At 45.0% G+C, this 15354-nt stretch overlaps 1 protein-coding gene and 1 long non-coding RNA gene across 4 annotated transcripts in view; one reads left to right on the top strand and one right to left on the bottom strand.

The window, feature by feature from the left end:
- The window catches only part of DACH2 (dachshund family transcription factor 2), a 355035-nt gene that overhangs the window by 318637 nt on the left and 21044 nt on the right, over positions 1-15354 (top strand). For all 3 annotated transcript variants that reach the window (XM_077307556.1, XM_077307558.1, XM_077307557.1), the window contains 2 exons: positions 13179-13324; positions 14920-15067. In XM_077307556.1, coding sequence (XP_077163671.1) covers positions 13179-13324; positions 14920-15067 — 294 coding nt within the window. The remainder of the gene's footprint in view (positions 1-13178; positions 13325-14919; positions 15068-15354) is intronic.
- LOC143822435 (uncharacterized) overlaps positions 1-15354 on the bottom strand; it is a 67577-nt gene that overhangs the window by 31834 nt on the left and 20389 nt on the right. The gene's annotated exons all lie outside the window — the stretch shown is intronic.

The raw sequence follows: 15354 nt of genomic DNA, 5'->3' as shown, positions 1-15354 counted from the left end.
CAAAGCTCAAGAGATTCGAGAGGCCCGACCACCACCATGCAAGGGGGGGAATGACCTGCAATGCCCAAAAGGCACGGGACATGCGACAGCTGCAGGCAAAGAGGGGAAGGCAGGCCTCAGCCCAGAGACCCTGGCAAGGGTGCAGCAGGAACAGAGCAGGCCTTGGGGAAGGTAGCCAGGGCCGGCAGGCAGCCAGCTTGGAGGGAACCCACTGGCTTGTGATGGCAGCCCACGGAGTCTTAGAGGGGCGAGACTTACCTAGCAAGCTCTGGCCCCCGCAAGCTGCAGAGAGGGAGAAGCAGCGGACCCACATCCTGCCAACCCCACAGGGGTTGCGCTCCCCCCATGATACTGTAGCATGGGGGGAGTTATACCTCTGCCCCATGCTATTTTCCCAATTTGAGCATCTATTTGTCATCAATGGAGTTAGCATAGCAATTCAAGCCCTGATCTGAGCTCTAGCTCTTCTCAAGCAGAGTGGGGGGACTGAACGCATTGAAGTTTACCTTGCAAATGAAAGAAAAAACCTGAAACATGTTTCAGAGGTTCTGCACTGGACCCCTCGTTCCTCTGACACTGCGGACTTCTTGACTTATTGAAAATTACTGATCTTAAGTGTAAATGGCTTTTGCCAGGGGAAAGGGCTTTGTAGCAGAAAGCCATGACACAGTGGGAAAGGGTCCCATCGTTGCAGAGCCAAGGGATCCAGGCATCATGGTTTTGCTTTTAAAGCAGTAGCAGCTGTGTGGGGCTCTGATCAGAGCTCATCAGTTAACCCATCCTGGGCTGAAAGAGTTAAAGCACACCCCACACACACACACATACACACACACACACACCCGCAATACACACATGCCACATTGTCCATATTTGCAACACGTGGTTGCTGCTGCTGTTTTAAGTGTGGGGAGGGGGTAAGATTGCCTTATCTTGCCATCCTTAAAGAGGTTAATGATGATGATGTCAACCAACTCTTGGCGATCCTATGGCTCAACTGTTGCTAGGTCTTCCGATCTTGCACTGTTTCTTTAAGTTGTGTAACGTTCTGGCCGGTGTCCATTTTGATCGTGTCTAACCGCCGTGTTCTTTGTCAGCCTCGTTTCCTTTTTTCCACTGACCCATCCTAGCATCATTGCTTTCTCCACTGAGTTGAATTGCATGATATGGCCAAAGTTAGTGAGCCAGAATGTTGTGGGTTTTGCCTTCCAGTGATAGATCAGGCTTTATGCGCTGCAGTATTTCCTCGTTGGTGACTTTTGCTGTCCATGAAACCCGCAGAAGCCCTCTCCAACAGTTCAAATGAATCGATTCTCCTCCCATCCAATTTCTTCATCGTTCAACTTTCACAGCCATAAGTGGCTCCTGGAAATATGATAGATTGAATACATTTGGCAATCAGGCTTACATCCTTGCTTTTCCGTGCTTGGTTCAAGTTTAAAATTGCTGAGCAACCCAGAGCAATTCATAGAATCATAGAATCACAGAGTTGGAAGGGACCTCCTGGGTCATCTAATCCAACCCCCTGCACTATGCAGGACACTCACATCCCAATCGCTCATCTACTGTAACCTGCCACCCCCTTGAGCCTTCACAGAATCAGCCTCTCAGCATTAAGTATGTGTAATTCTTTCATGCTTGAATAGAAACTTGCTTTATCACTGTGCGATAGGGTCATGGGAAATGTGATCCAGACTTAGGACATTCCGGTTGGTGCAATGGTACAAGGAGTCCGGTACTGGTAAGAGAGTTGGGCTGGATCTCACTCCCAATCCTAGCCCCCCCCCCCTCCTCCCCTCATCCCAGCAATTCCACTTAACAAAGCTCCAGTGAATTAAATCTCACTTCTTTCCAAGGAAACATATCTTGGAAGAAAGAGATGAGGGTATAACAATATAAACTGATGTCCTTAAGGTGTGTGAGAGGGACTGGGTGCCTTTTAAAGAGATTCAGTAAAGCCACCTACAGTGTGACAACAAGTAGCAGGATAATTGCTGAAAATGAAGTCTTCTCTGCCACGCATTTCCTTGAACATCTGTTGTTCCATATGGAGTCATAAATATTTGCAACAAAATAGTTGGGGGAGGAAATATCATCTCAACATTAATATGGAAAGGCTGAATCTGCCAAGGAAACTCAAGATTCTTTCGAATCGCTCCCTCCCCCTGCTGGGCAACTTTCATTGACCCTCATGAGAGTTTGCAAAATCGCAGTGGGAACCACACAACATGCACACAAAGACATCTCCGCTCAAAAGCAAGAATGGACTTGAGGGGAAGTTTGCAGATTGGGAGGGGAGACATTTAGACGAAAGAGGCCAGAGAGCTGGCCTTAAAGGGCATCAGTCTCTTTAGCTCTTCATTCCCTGCCTTTTAACTCTTCATCCCCTGCCGGTCTTACACAGATCCCACATCTCTTTAAACAAATAAACAAACTAAAAGCCTCTGCCACGCACACAATATGCTTATAGCTGCTACAGATGAAAAAGGGGATAGTTTTTCTGCATTTATATGGAATACCAAATTGATCTGGAAAGCCAATGTGCTAGAGTGCTGGACTGGAACTAGAGGCGTTAATTCAGGTCGGCTATGGCTCGGTGGTAGACTTTCGCATGCGGAAGGTCATAAGAATATAAGAGTTGCCCTGCAGGATCAGACCACTGGTCCTTCTATTTCAGCGGCCTCATCCAGTGGCCAAATAGTTCCTCTGAACAGCCAACAGCAGGGCAAAGAGGCCATGGCTTTCCTTCTTTCCTTTGTGATTAGAAGATTAGTGCCTCTGAATGTGGAGGTTCTCCTCAGCCACTGATACTTATCCTACATGTATCTATCTAATCCTCTTTTGAAGCTGTTTAATCCTGTGGCCATCCCTACATCCTCTGGCAGGGAATTCCACATTTCAGTTACTGTGTAAAGTAGTATTTCCTTTTGTCCATCCTGCACCTACTGCCCATCAGTTTCACTAGATGCTCTTGAGTTCTAGTATTTTGAGAGAAGGAAGAGAAACTCTCTCCACTACATGCATAACTTTATAAACCTCTCTCATGCCCCCCTCCTTGTCATCTTTTTTCTAAACTCTAGTCCCAGAGGTGCTTCTGCATAGGGAAGGTTCTAGGTTCCTGGCATTTCGAGTTAAAAAGAACCAATCAGTAGGTGGTGTGAAAAACCTCTTCCTGTCACCCTGGAAAGACACTGTCAGACAGACCAAGGATCTGATTCAGTGGAAGGCAGCTAGTTTCATGTGTGTGAGAGACACCCAGGTTCAAATCTGCACTCTTCTATAAAGCTTAGTGGGCCAGTCTCTCTCTCTCCGTCCCTCTCTGTCTCTCTCTTTCTCCCTCTATCTCTCTCTCCCTCTCTTTCTCTCTCTCTCCCTTTCTGTGTCTCTCCCTCTCCTTTTCTGTGTCTCTCCCTGTCTCTCTTTCTCCCTCCCTCTCTCTCTCTCTTTCTCCCCATTCTGTCAACCTACCCCACCATACAGGGTTGTTGTGAGATGAAATGAAGGATGGGAGAACCACGTATGTCAATATACTCTTAGGAAGGGAGCATGGAATAACAAATATGATAGATATGAAACATTTCCATTTTCTTTCTCATAATTCCTACTGGGTATTCCTACTGGGGCATCTCCTTCAAGCACTGCACACTGCTAGATTTTTGACCTCCACCTACAAGTCATTTATGCATTAGTAGCACATTTTTTTTAAAAAGCAAACCCCCAACAGAATTTATAATAGAATGTTTAATCTTGCAGTGGCCTGATTGTACTTACTATTTGAAAACGGCAACTAGGGATGAGCAGATTTATCCAATTCCATCTCTGCTGGGATTTCAGCTTTTTCTAATCTTGGCGATTCACTACAACAATGTCCCATCATCAGATTTTATAAACTTGTAGAAGTAAGCCGCTAGGAGTAAAAAATAAATAGTCCTTCCCTCCCTTCCTTAGGTGGTCAAATTCTTGTCTAAAAGGTTGGTGGACCATAACCTAGTTTGGCCTTCAAAGGAACTGTGTTTGCATGGCTGAACTACTAAAATAAAATACTCTGATATTTATCCTATTGATTTTATATGTGTTTTTTCCCCTCTACTGATTAAGATTCTTTTAACACGTGCTGGAAAAGCAACCTGTAACTGTTCTAAAGTAAATAAATAAAGCCTTAGTGATTTCCATGTAGGTTTTGTAGTACTGAGTGATTCAAGTCTGCTAATAATATAAATGCTGGTTTTAAAAATACGTATTTGTTTTTGCGATTTTCGTGTTTTTATAGTTTTTCTCAGAATGAACTGCATTTCTTTTTGATAGTCTAATAATTCTTGTCTCTTAAGTGGAAGAGGGTTGTTTCTCTCCCCCCCCCCAGCCCAACCTGGAAAGTTTAAATCATCAGAATAATATATTTCTTTGAAAAAATCTGTTGACAGTAACTTATGGCATCAAAGTATATTGTAAATATGTACCAGTTATAAATAGGTATAATTTTCAGTGTTATTAATGAGAGCCACATTGATGTAAATGTCACGCCTGTATAAATTATCTAAGCATCGTTGCTAACAAGTGGATGAATCATCCAGTGAGTATAAAATTGTCATTTTACATTCTACTGGTGAAAGTCTCCATTCCAGGGTAAATGGCTCTTTCATTTTTATTTAGAATAAAACTTCTTTGACTAGTACAGCTCAGGAGGAGAGAAATGCTACCACTAGATTCATCTACTCACCCTTGCCCCCCAATGATTTCTTGTTTGTTGTTGGAAAGAATATTATCTCTGACCATTGAGGCTTATCTTCGTTGAATCTTAAAAAATAATTTGTTGATTTGAAAACATTATATTTCCCTTATTCATTTATTTTACTTTTTGGAAACCCACATTTTCAGTAAAATATTTCCAGGGCAAAAACCATCAATAAGATCAATAAAGTACCTGTCATAATACTACTGAAATAGTCATGTTACAGAAAACAGAAGCAGCAAGTTGAAACCGCGGCTGATCAAAGCACTAATACAGTTTTAACTCATATGTTCAGCATTTGAAATCTAATTTGATTTAAAGAAAACTATTTTCAGGGTCTGCTTTAACAGATTGAGGTCCTTGATCCTGCGTTGAGCAGGGGGTTGGACTAGATGGCCTGTGTGGCCCCTTCCAACTCTATGATTCTATGAGGGTTTCTTGGGAGGGCATGATCTTGGCTCTGCCTTGTCTGTTATTGTAATGTTACACTGGTAAGTGCTTAGATTAAATAGTCATTACAACAAAAGGGTTACATCTGGGAAAAGTCTCTCTTTGAGTCCAATGGCACCTTTAAGGCCAAGTTTTATTCAAGGTATAAGCTTTCTTAGGCATACACGCTTCTTCAGGTATACAAAATGCTTATACCAGACTTCATTCTGCTGCTTCAAATGGCTTCCCATCTGAACGAATCTTCTGGGACTGTAGCACCCACCAACCTCTGCATGCACATTCCCAACAGTCATGGGTTAAGCAGTTGAAAGTTTATATCCGATACCTCTTTGGGAGGAAAAGATAAGCCTTGGTTTTTAGACGACATGGGTGGCCAAACCTCAGTCAACATGGACAGGTTAGTCACTTCTCTAATTTGACATTAGTTTGCAAACCCAAGTATTGCATGGGACTATGACTGGGCCTTCCTCATCTCAATTTGCCCTTCTTGACTGCAAACAAAATTTCTAAGCGCAGCCTTGCAGGTCCCCAAATGCATGTTAAATGCTTTGCTCCCTCTTGAGACTGGCATGGTCAGAGTGGAAGCCAAGGTGTGCATCGCCTCCTTAAAACCATTGACTGAAGATCAACTTCTTCCCACATGGGCTGACTCCACTGCTATTCCTGGACAACTTTCAGACCATCTGGTCAAAGGCTATTCTAGGAAAGCTTGCAAGCCTGGTTTTTCTCCTCCTATGATCCTGGCTTTAGGCTATGAGCAAGCAAAGAGTACTTTAAAGCAAAGGATACTGGATATCGAACGGGCCGCAAGGCATAGAGTGGGAACCTTTTTTCCTTTCTCCTGCAAAATCTGAATATGTAGTAATACCGGCTGGGGACCTCTCTTTATTAGAACTACATAGTCACAGAAAGGCCTTCACTCTTGCAAGATGCAATGTCTTGCCTTCTGCAGGGCTAGAAGCATGGTATAGAAGTCCCTATTGAGGAATGGTTCTGCCCTTGTGGATCTGGGGAAGTTTTAAAAGTGTAGTTTGTTGCCTATTTTATTCAGACGTTCGCAATAAGCTAATTACCCCTCTACTGGACAATTGTCACTCGAATTTGGAATATGCCAGGCAGTTACAGGAAGATGGAAATCGGAAATTTACAGTCCCAGCAGCAAAATTTACTTGCTATAGCTTGTAAAACCCATTGTTTGATAGTGAATACAGAGCCAGGATAAAAATTATATAATTTTAAACTCACCCCATGATTTTATGGCTTTTATACTAAACAGAATCCGCTATGTTTTTCTGACATTCTAAGCTAAATTTTTAACGTTGAATTTTATGACTTGCTGGTCTTTGACCGTATAATAAATAAACAATCATTAGTTTGCAAAGGTATTAGGCTGTTCGGGAGCTGTGTATCTAGTGCTTAAGCGGCATCAGAGATTGCACTGCTGGAATTGGAAAAAAAAATAGGAAAGGAGGCTCCTACACCAGACGATATAAATCACACCTTTAAAACCGATCCCAAAGTTTGATTTAAAACTCAGCCAGCGGATTAATCAGCTACTCCTCAAACGGCATTCATTCTGACCCTTTGCATTCAGAAGGCGTAATTAAGAACAGACGGGTTTTTAAGTGTGGTGACTGAATTGGAAGGGGAAAGCTGTAAATTTGGGTCAGCGTCTCGACTTCTGCCAGGTTAGGAGGAGGTATCCTTCTTGTCTCGTTGATGAAAAGAACAGCTCACCTCCTGGCAGAGAGGCAATGAAAGAGGAGGAACTGGAGCAAATAAGTCTTTGACGGTAGAAAGCCCTGTCCTTGAAGACCTGAAAATGTATGCAAAGTTCCATGAAATCCATGTGGCAGGAAAGGGGGAAGACACCGTCAAAGGTCTTTCCTTTAAGGAAGGTCTTGTGATAGGAGGATGGGCAGCAGTAATAAAGAAGGGGAATATTAAAAGCGCTGTTGTAACATCACATCAGTTACAAGCATTCTTTACAACAACACTCCCAGCTTCTGATTGGGATAAAGAAGAAAAGTTGGTTCTTATATACCACTTTTCTCTACCAGAAGGAGTCTCAAAGCGGCTTACAATCGCCTGCCCTTCCTCTCCCCACAACAGACACCCTGTGAGGTGGGTGAGGCTGAGAGAGCCCTGATATTACTGCTCGGTCAGAACAGTTTTATCAGGAGCCTCAAAGCAGCTTCCGACCGCCTTCCCTTCCTCTCCCCACCACAGACACCCTGTGAGGTGGGTGAGGCTGAGAGAGCCCTGATATTACTGCTCGGTCAGAACAGTGTTATCAGTGCTGGCCACCCAGCTCGCTGCATGTGGGGGAGTGGGGAATCAAATCCAGCTCACCAGATTAGAAGTCAACATTCCTGACCTCTACACCAAGTTGGGTTTTAAAAGATTCATATCTCTGTTCCTTACTCATGCCTGATGAAGGGAGACTAGTCTCTTGAAAGATCTTGTTGGTCTCTTGAAAATCTTGTTGACAAAACATCTGGTTAGACAAACGCTCCTGAGAGGTTTAGAGTCATGTTGGACACCAGCATCTCATAAATGTGACCTATTCCAACTCTCAAAAATCTCCTGTGAATATCCCTAAAAGAACAAATGACATTTTATTTCTTTTCTTGTTACAACATTATGCACGAGCTTTCATCTTCCCCTGCACTCTTTATTAGGCTGGATGGTGAGGAGGGGGGGAGGAAGGAAAAGAAAGGGGTTAAAGACCACTTGCTTGCGTTGAGTGCAGGGTGGAGGGAGACTGAAGGAGAGATGCTGGGGCCGAGTGGAAGTGGCACGTGAATATTGATTGATGTAGCATTTCTACCCAGGTAGAAGTCATTTCCACGTCCTCAGTCACTTCTGCGGAGGATGCATCTCTCTTTGTGTTACTGCCTTCTTAATCAAAGCAAATGAAAGGCCAGGGACACTACATATGCCCGGGGAATGAGCTCACATGGAATGCAGCCTTATAATGAGACAGCCCACTGGAGCCCCGATGCAACCGCTACCCTTAGACTCTTTTAACTGGGGGTGCCGGGGATTGAACCTGGAGCCTTCTGCACGCTAAGTGGACACTCTGCCACAAAGCCACGGCCCTGGTCCATTGATTTTGTGTTCATTTTAACAAGAGCGTCATGATGCATTGGATCCCCACAGTGCTTTTAACAGCCTCCAGTATCCTTTTGGAGGTTATATTCTATTCATTCCCAGGCATTTCACTATATAATCCCTGCAAATGTAATTTTTTTTTTAACCTGCCTGTGTGCTTCACGGTAGAAATTAAAAAGGATGCCCCCGTACATAGATTCCAGGATGTTATTACAAGGCAGGTTTAACGAACAAGTTCCATGAAAGCAGTTTTCACTTTGCTCCAATAAACAGAAATGTTTTCTGCCTCGTGCCCTTCTATAGGTAACAGTTGTTCTTGCTTCGTGTGTCATTTCTTCGGTTGTATTGCATCCATGTGCAAATGGAGCTTGATTTATTTTGCTTTACTGTGAAACATACACGTCCCGATCTCTAGGAGTTAACACACAGCTAAAAGCTAAAAGCTGTGTGTTTCCCTGCCTACCGAGATAGAACACTATTTACCCTTCCGTGCTTGTTTAACTTGTTTTAGCAATCAAAGAAATTAAAGATTTCCTTGTTTTGCAAGACCTTAATACATTCCCGCTTTCTGTGCGCTTCTCCAGAAAGCCTTCCTCCAGCCCCACCAAAAGTGGACACCATTCAGATGTGAAGACCTATTACAAGATTGAAATGGATTTCTAATGCTTATATCATTCATCTTCGCAGTGTGTGATTTCAGTGGTGGTGGGGGAATGATGGATTGTTTGACAGGGGTGGTTGTGTGTGTGTGTGTGTTTTCCCTTCCTCCACCCATGTACGCTAAACCATAATACTCTTTCCTCTTCTCCCCCCCCCACCCCCCTGCTCAGTCTTTCCCAGCTATTACGGACTTTAGCATGCAATGTGACCTTGATCGAGAAAGCATGTTTGGTTAGCACAAAAAACTTAATCATAAGAAGTCATAAGTAGAATCCTTCTTCTTTACTGCCCCCTTTTTTTGTGGACTTGGAAATTTATGGCTTGTGAGACAGGTAGGATATGAACAATGGGCCAAATGGAGTGCAGGGTTATCTCATCTGTGTGAAAACGGCTGCTGAAAATCGATGTGACCTCTGCTAGGTTGTCATCCCAATTCCCACCCTCCGTGTCCTATTTGTCTTTTGGTGGGAGCTGAGATCTGGATGCTGTCTCCCTGTGTCTCTCCTGGGCCAGATTATCAAAATGAATCATTGCCTGTATAGCTCTTATATTTCTATTTATTTTCCTGCTGTTGACTAGCTCTGGTGAAATATGGTTTCTTTTTGCATTTGATCCTCACCGCAGCCAGCATCACCTAATTTAGCCGTGTCTATCTCTTTAAAGAAGACTAATGCCATTTTGAAACTTCAATCTACTCTACGGCAACATTACAAACCATAGACCGTCCGCCCCATCTGTGCAGTCAATATGAATTTTCTTTTCGGCCATTTTAATGGCATTACTCTCCACCCACTACCCCCCCCCCCCGGCTCTTTCCTCAAACAGTTGAGGCTGCTAGATTGTTTTAAGTAGTTTATACACAATGTATTAATTGCTCTCTCTCTCTCTCTCTCTCTCTCTCTCTCTCTCTCTCTCTCTCTTTCTCTTTTTCTTTCTTCCTCCCTGTCTCTCTCTTTCTCCCTTTCCCCCTCTCTGTCTCTCTTTCTCCCTCTCTCTCTCTCTCTCTCTCTCCCTCCCTTCCTCTCTCCCTCCCTCTCTCTCTCTCTCTTTCTCCCTCTCTCTCTCCCCTCCCTCTCTCTCTCTTTCTCCCTCTCTCTCTCTCTCTTTCTCCCTCTCTCTCTGTCTCCCTCCCTCTCTCTCTCTCTCTTTCTCCCTCTGTCTCCCTCTGTCTCTCTCTCTCTCTCTCTCTCTCTTTCTCCCTCTCTCTCCCTCCCTCTCTCTCTCTCTCTTTCTCCCTCTCTCTCTCCCCCTCCCTCTCTCTCTCTCTTTCTCCCTCTCTCTCTCTCTCTTTCTCCCTCTCTCTCTGTCTCCCTCCCTCTCTCTCTCTCTCTCTTTCTCCCTCTCTCTCCCTCCCTCTCTCTCTCTCTTTCTCCCTCTCTCTCTCCCCCTCCCTCTCTCTCTCTCTTTCTCCCTCTCTCTCTCTCTCTTTCTCCCTCTCTCTCTGTCTCCCTCCCTCTCTCTCTCTCTCTTTCTCCCTCTGTCTCCCTCTCTCTCTCTCTCTCTCTCTCTCTTTCTCCCTCTCCCTCCCTCTCTCTCTCTGTCTCCCTCTCTCTCTTTGTCTCTCTCTCTCTCTCTTTCTCTGCCCCTTTGTGTTCAAAGATCTCTTTTGTTTACTGTGCTTCACAGAGGAGTGATTTTGGCACCGGTCGCTCATGCAAGCAAGCAATTAATTTTCAGAACTTGACCCTTAATATGAAATATTTAAACAGAAGAAATTGTATATCGTCTATGACTCAGAGAGAACTCGGTGTTCTCCTGTGTAACTAGAGGACTGTTTGGGGAGCGAGCGGGGAGAGATTAGTTATACCTTCTTCTGAAATATTAACGGAATTGACACGATGAGGCAGATTCTTATTAACGACTCCCAAGTAATGATTGGCACTTAATGCGCTCCGAGTGAATGCAGATCACTCCCTCAGCACAGATTTGGTAATATGAAAAAGTGACTGTTGCTTCTGGGTTAGGTGTCAGGTAACTAGAAACAAGCCAGCGTGGGCCTGGAAGACGTCTTCAGGAGTCTTTTTTTCCACACTGGGTAATACAAAACTAATTCAGCTGATCCAGCTTTTGCCTGTCTGGTCATAGTCATTCATTCAACTGAGTGGACAGCTCCATCCACCGCTGAGCTGCCCGCTTAAATGACAAGTACAGGGAAGTCGTTGCAGACAGAGGATCTCCAGAAGTGCTTCCATTCCCCCATGAATTATGGCCCCACTGGGGAGCATTTTTACAGCCCAACTTTGTTGTGTGGTGCAGTAATTAGAACGGGGGGGGGGGGTGTCCTCAAACGTGGTGCCTGCTGGTACCTTTTCTGGTGTCTCCCAAGTGTTTTTAGGAAGTAAGTGGGTGGGGGGGGGGATTTTGCCTGGCAAGTCTTCTAGTTCAGGGGTAGTCAACCTGTGGTCCTCCAGATGTCCATGGACTACAATTCCCATGAGCCCAGGGGCTCATGGGAATTGTAGTCCATGGACATCTGGAGGACCACAGGTTGACTACCCCTGTTCTAGTTGACTATTGAAGATTTGATCGGACACGACATTTTAACCATACCAGTTTTCTTCTTTGTGATGACCAGGTGAACTCAGTCCTCACTTTTTAAATGCAGTTTGTAATATTTAAAAGCATGTGCCAGTGGAAGTATGGTTCTCTTCGAGCTGTCTGTAGTGTGTGGGTCATAAAGTGCAAGCATGGAATTCAGTGTGAGAAAATTGTCACTTTTTTCTTAAAAAGCACATTTCCATCCTTATAGTTAAAGATGTATCCATAATTCTGTGGGTTAACCCCATGCCTAAATATCAAAAGCTGGGAGTGGGTGGCTACATTCATAGGGTTGATCCAAAAATAAAAATCCACATAACATTTTTTATTATGTTGGAGACAGGTTGGTTGAATCAAAGAAATAAGTAAAAACTGGCAGAATAAAGTGTACAGGCTACAGATGTAACTGGTAATCAATACCAATCATAGAATTTTTCTTCTTCTGTGGATTTCTTTCTTTCTTCCGTGAACTCTACATTTAGTGAAAATATAAATGGGATAAACTTCATCTTCTAGGTTTGAGAATTGCATTCTTTAGATCATACCAGGCAAATCTTAATATTTGTAAGATTTTTTCTAAGTACAACAGCTGGGGGCTATTAACAGAAGTTTCTCTTGGTGATGTTCAGTACTCCTTTAGTGATTATGTTGCTAGTGTAAGTTTGTGCCATTTTATACATGAGAAAGTCACCAAGCAGTGAATTTTCCCAGTTCTTCATGTGTAGTTCTCCTTGTAAATGGCACTCATTCATGCTTAACCAAGAGCAGAACAGTGTTTCGATTTTATCATTCTTTAGGATGTGGCTAAATCACACAGAGTAGGATTGCGAAAACAACCTTCCAATGGGAGGACTATGTGAGAAAGTCATGAGCTGACATACAACTCAGCTGCCACTGTGATCTCAGTTTTAGGATTACACTTGTTTGAACAGCCTTTTTCACTGCTGCCTTTAAAACTCAAGAGAGTGTCTATGATGCAGCAAGAAGTTCTGCTGTTCAAATAAGCCATCAGGCCTGTCAAGCAGAAATCCTTGAGGATACTTTTAGTGGACTCTCAAGTTTGTGGCCTCTCCGTGGCCTTTTATGCATGGCGGCAGCTACAGTGCGCTGCCGCCGTGCTGTTCCCCGTGTATGTACGGGGGTGGGGCATACTGGGCTGCCCCGGCGTAGTGCATGCGCGTGTGCGCTGAACGCCGGCGCCAGGAGGAGCAGCAGGGGGAGGTTTGGATGGCCCAGGGGGTAGGGGGGGCCAGGCCCCCTCCGCATGCCCAGATGGGGTTAGGGGGTCGCCCCTGCCAGCTCCGGGGCTCCGCGGAGACCGCAGGGGCGTGCGGTGTCCCTACAGGGACACCGTAGGGCTGGGCGGGCCGATAGGCCTGGTGCTGGCAATTATGCACAGCGCCAGCCCTCCAGGAAGCTACGGAAGATCCCGCGTTTGCTTAACACAGGCCTTTCGTAGCCCTGGGCCGGGAGGCGCTTACACTGGTGGCGGCAGCAAGCGTTATCAATGATTTTTCCCAAAATGCTGCTGCCGCCAATGCAGACATTATGGCCTGTGCATAAGGGGCCCATGTGAACTTTTCCCTATCCTGTTCTTCTGAGCTCATCTTTTAGTAGTATCTTTGGAGGTAGGTTGCTGAACAGTTAGAGGGAACGTTTTCTCACCTTCCTTCCTCTCTTATCTTTACAGAAGAGGTTCAGATCGCCATTCCAATCATGAAACCAACCTTGGAAAAAGTCCAACTGGCTGGACAAGCTTTGCCTCCTGGCTTCCCCGCACCTTTCCTCTTTGCTGATGGGTTATCCTCAGTAGAAACTCTATTAACCAATATACAGGTAAGCTCCTCCTATGGTGTCTCCTCTCCACCCCATGAAGATTGCCCCGAGGAGGGAGGAAATGGAGATCTAAATGTCTTGATAGCTCTTCATCTCGTAGCTTGCATCCCAATTCAGCTTGGTTGACTCCAGTGGCTCTGGAACCATTTGGGGGTGCTATTTATTTGTTATATTGATATGACCGTAAAAACAGCTCAAAGGATTTTCCTAAGATGCCTGTTATAAATACAGCTAAACTCATTGTTTAGAGGTTTTCAAAAATGTTTTCAGTTTCTGCCAGGAGAACCTAGAGACCAGGAGGACATCTTTAAGAAGGGGGGTTCTGGGTGCTGTTCAAACTCAGAACACGTTCCCTTGAGACTGGGCTTTGGTAAACTGGAAATAAGATGTTGCGAATCCAAGCCATTTATAAAAGGTAAAGGTAAAGGTATCCCCTGTGCAAGCACCGGGTCATGTCTGACCCTTGGGGTGACGCCCTCTAGCGTTTTCATGGCAGACTCAATACGGGGTGGTTTGCCAGTGCCTTCCCCAGTCATTACCGTTTTACCCCCCAGCAAGCTGGGTACTCATTTTACCGACCTCAGAAGGATGGAAGGCTGAGCCGACCTTGAGCCGGCTGCTGGGATTGAACTCCCAGCCTCATGGGCAAAGCTTTCAGACGGCTGCCTTACCACTCTGCGCCACAAGAGGCTCATTTATAGTGCTTCCCAAAGTAGAAAACATGGAAGTAAATGGGCTTACCAAGGTATAATTCTGCTGAGGATTAGTACTGTTAAGGCTGTAAATATCCTCACTTTGAATTGGGTGCTGAAGCATACTGGAGGCCAGCACAGGAGAACTTGTGCCTATTGTTTTTTAAAGACCTGGCCAATCTGGCTGCTGCATTTTGTACCAGCTGAAGCAAGGCTGGCAGGGGCTCCTGGGAATTGTAGTCCATGGACATCTGGAGGGCTGCAGTTTGACTACCCCTGAGCTGAAGTTTCTAAGTCGTCTTCAAAGGCATCCTATTCACAGTAGGCCAACCAGAGTATTATCAAGACACGAATGACACTGGCTGGCCAGTTTGCCACTGATGGAAAACCAGTCTAACCTGCCTTCTTGTATCATCATTTTCATCATCTTTTTCCAAGTTACAGAAATGTTAGTTGCCCCCCGGCCCACTGGATATACTGAATCTGAGCCATGTGCCAAAGTCATACTACAAAGGGGGTCCAGGCTGTGGCGGAATAGTTTGATTCTAAGCCCAAAAAAGGTTTCATTGTTTGTGCAAGGAGCCAGCAAAGGCACATTTGCTAATGCCGGCTTGAATTCCTCCCCCCCAAAAAAACCTTTTTACCCAAACTGTTCATCAATCTAGAAAGTTAATGTTTTGCTTCTCTGACAATAAGGTCAACTGGCGCGCGGCCCTAAACGGCTATCAAGTTGAGAAGGACGGAAATAAAACAGCAGCAAAATGTTCCCTTGCTTGGCATTATTTTCTCCAGGTCTTTTCAATAATTTCCTTAAGACCCATCCACTGCTCCCCCCCCCCCCCGCTCACGGGTCATTTGCAGGAGGCTGTTTTCAGTAGGCATTTGCATGTGCCTGTTTTACAGGGGCTGCTGAAAGTCGCTGTAGATAATGCCAGAGTACAGGAAAAACAGATCCAGCAGGAAAAGAAAGAGTTAAAGATGGAGTTGTGTCGGGAGAGAGAACTCAGAGAGAGCCTGGAGAGGCAACTCACAGCCGAGCTACAAAGCAGAGGTAAATGGGGTTGGGGGGGTGGGGGTGGGGGAATCAGAGGGATCACCTGCCACCTCCCAATGTTTGGGAATGCCTTTTCACTTCCTGTCCACCAAGCCAAACTGATCCTTTCCATGCAAAGAAACACCTCTTCTCTTCTTTGCTTTACGTTGCCTTATCGCCGTGCTGAATTTGGTGTTGGGAAATTGACAGACATCCTTAGCCTCAACCAACAGCAGCAGCTCGGAGGGTTGCAACTACACGATGCAGCCTTTCTCAACTTTTTTACCATTGAGAGACCCCTTTGA

This window comes from Paroedura picta, chromosome 13 (genome assembly GCF_049243985.1).
Source record: "Paroedura picta isolate Pp20150507F chromosome 13, Ppicta_v3.0, whole genome shotgun sequence".
Classification (NCBI taxonomy): domain Eukaryota; kingdom Metazoa; phylum Chordata; class Lepidosauria; order Squamata; family Gekkonidae; genus Paroedura; species Paroedura picta.
This window is presented reverse-complemented; position numbering and strand designations above follow the sequence as displayed.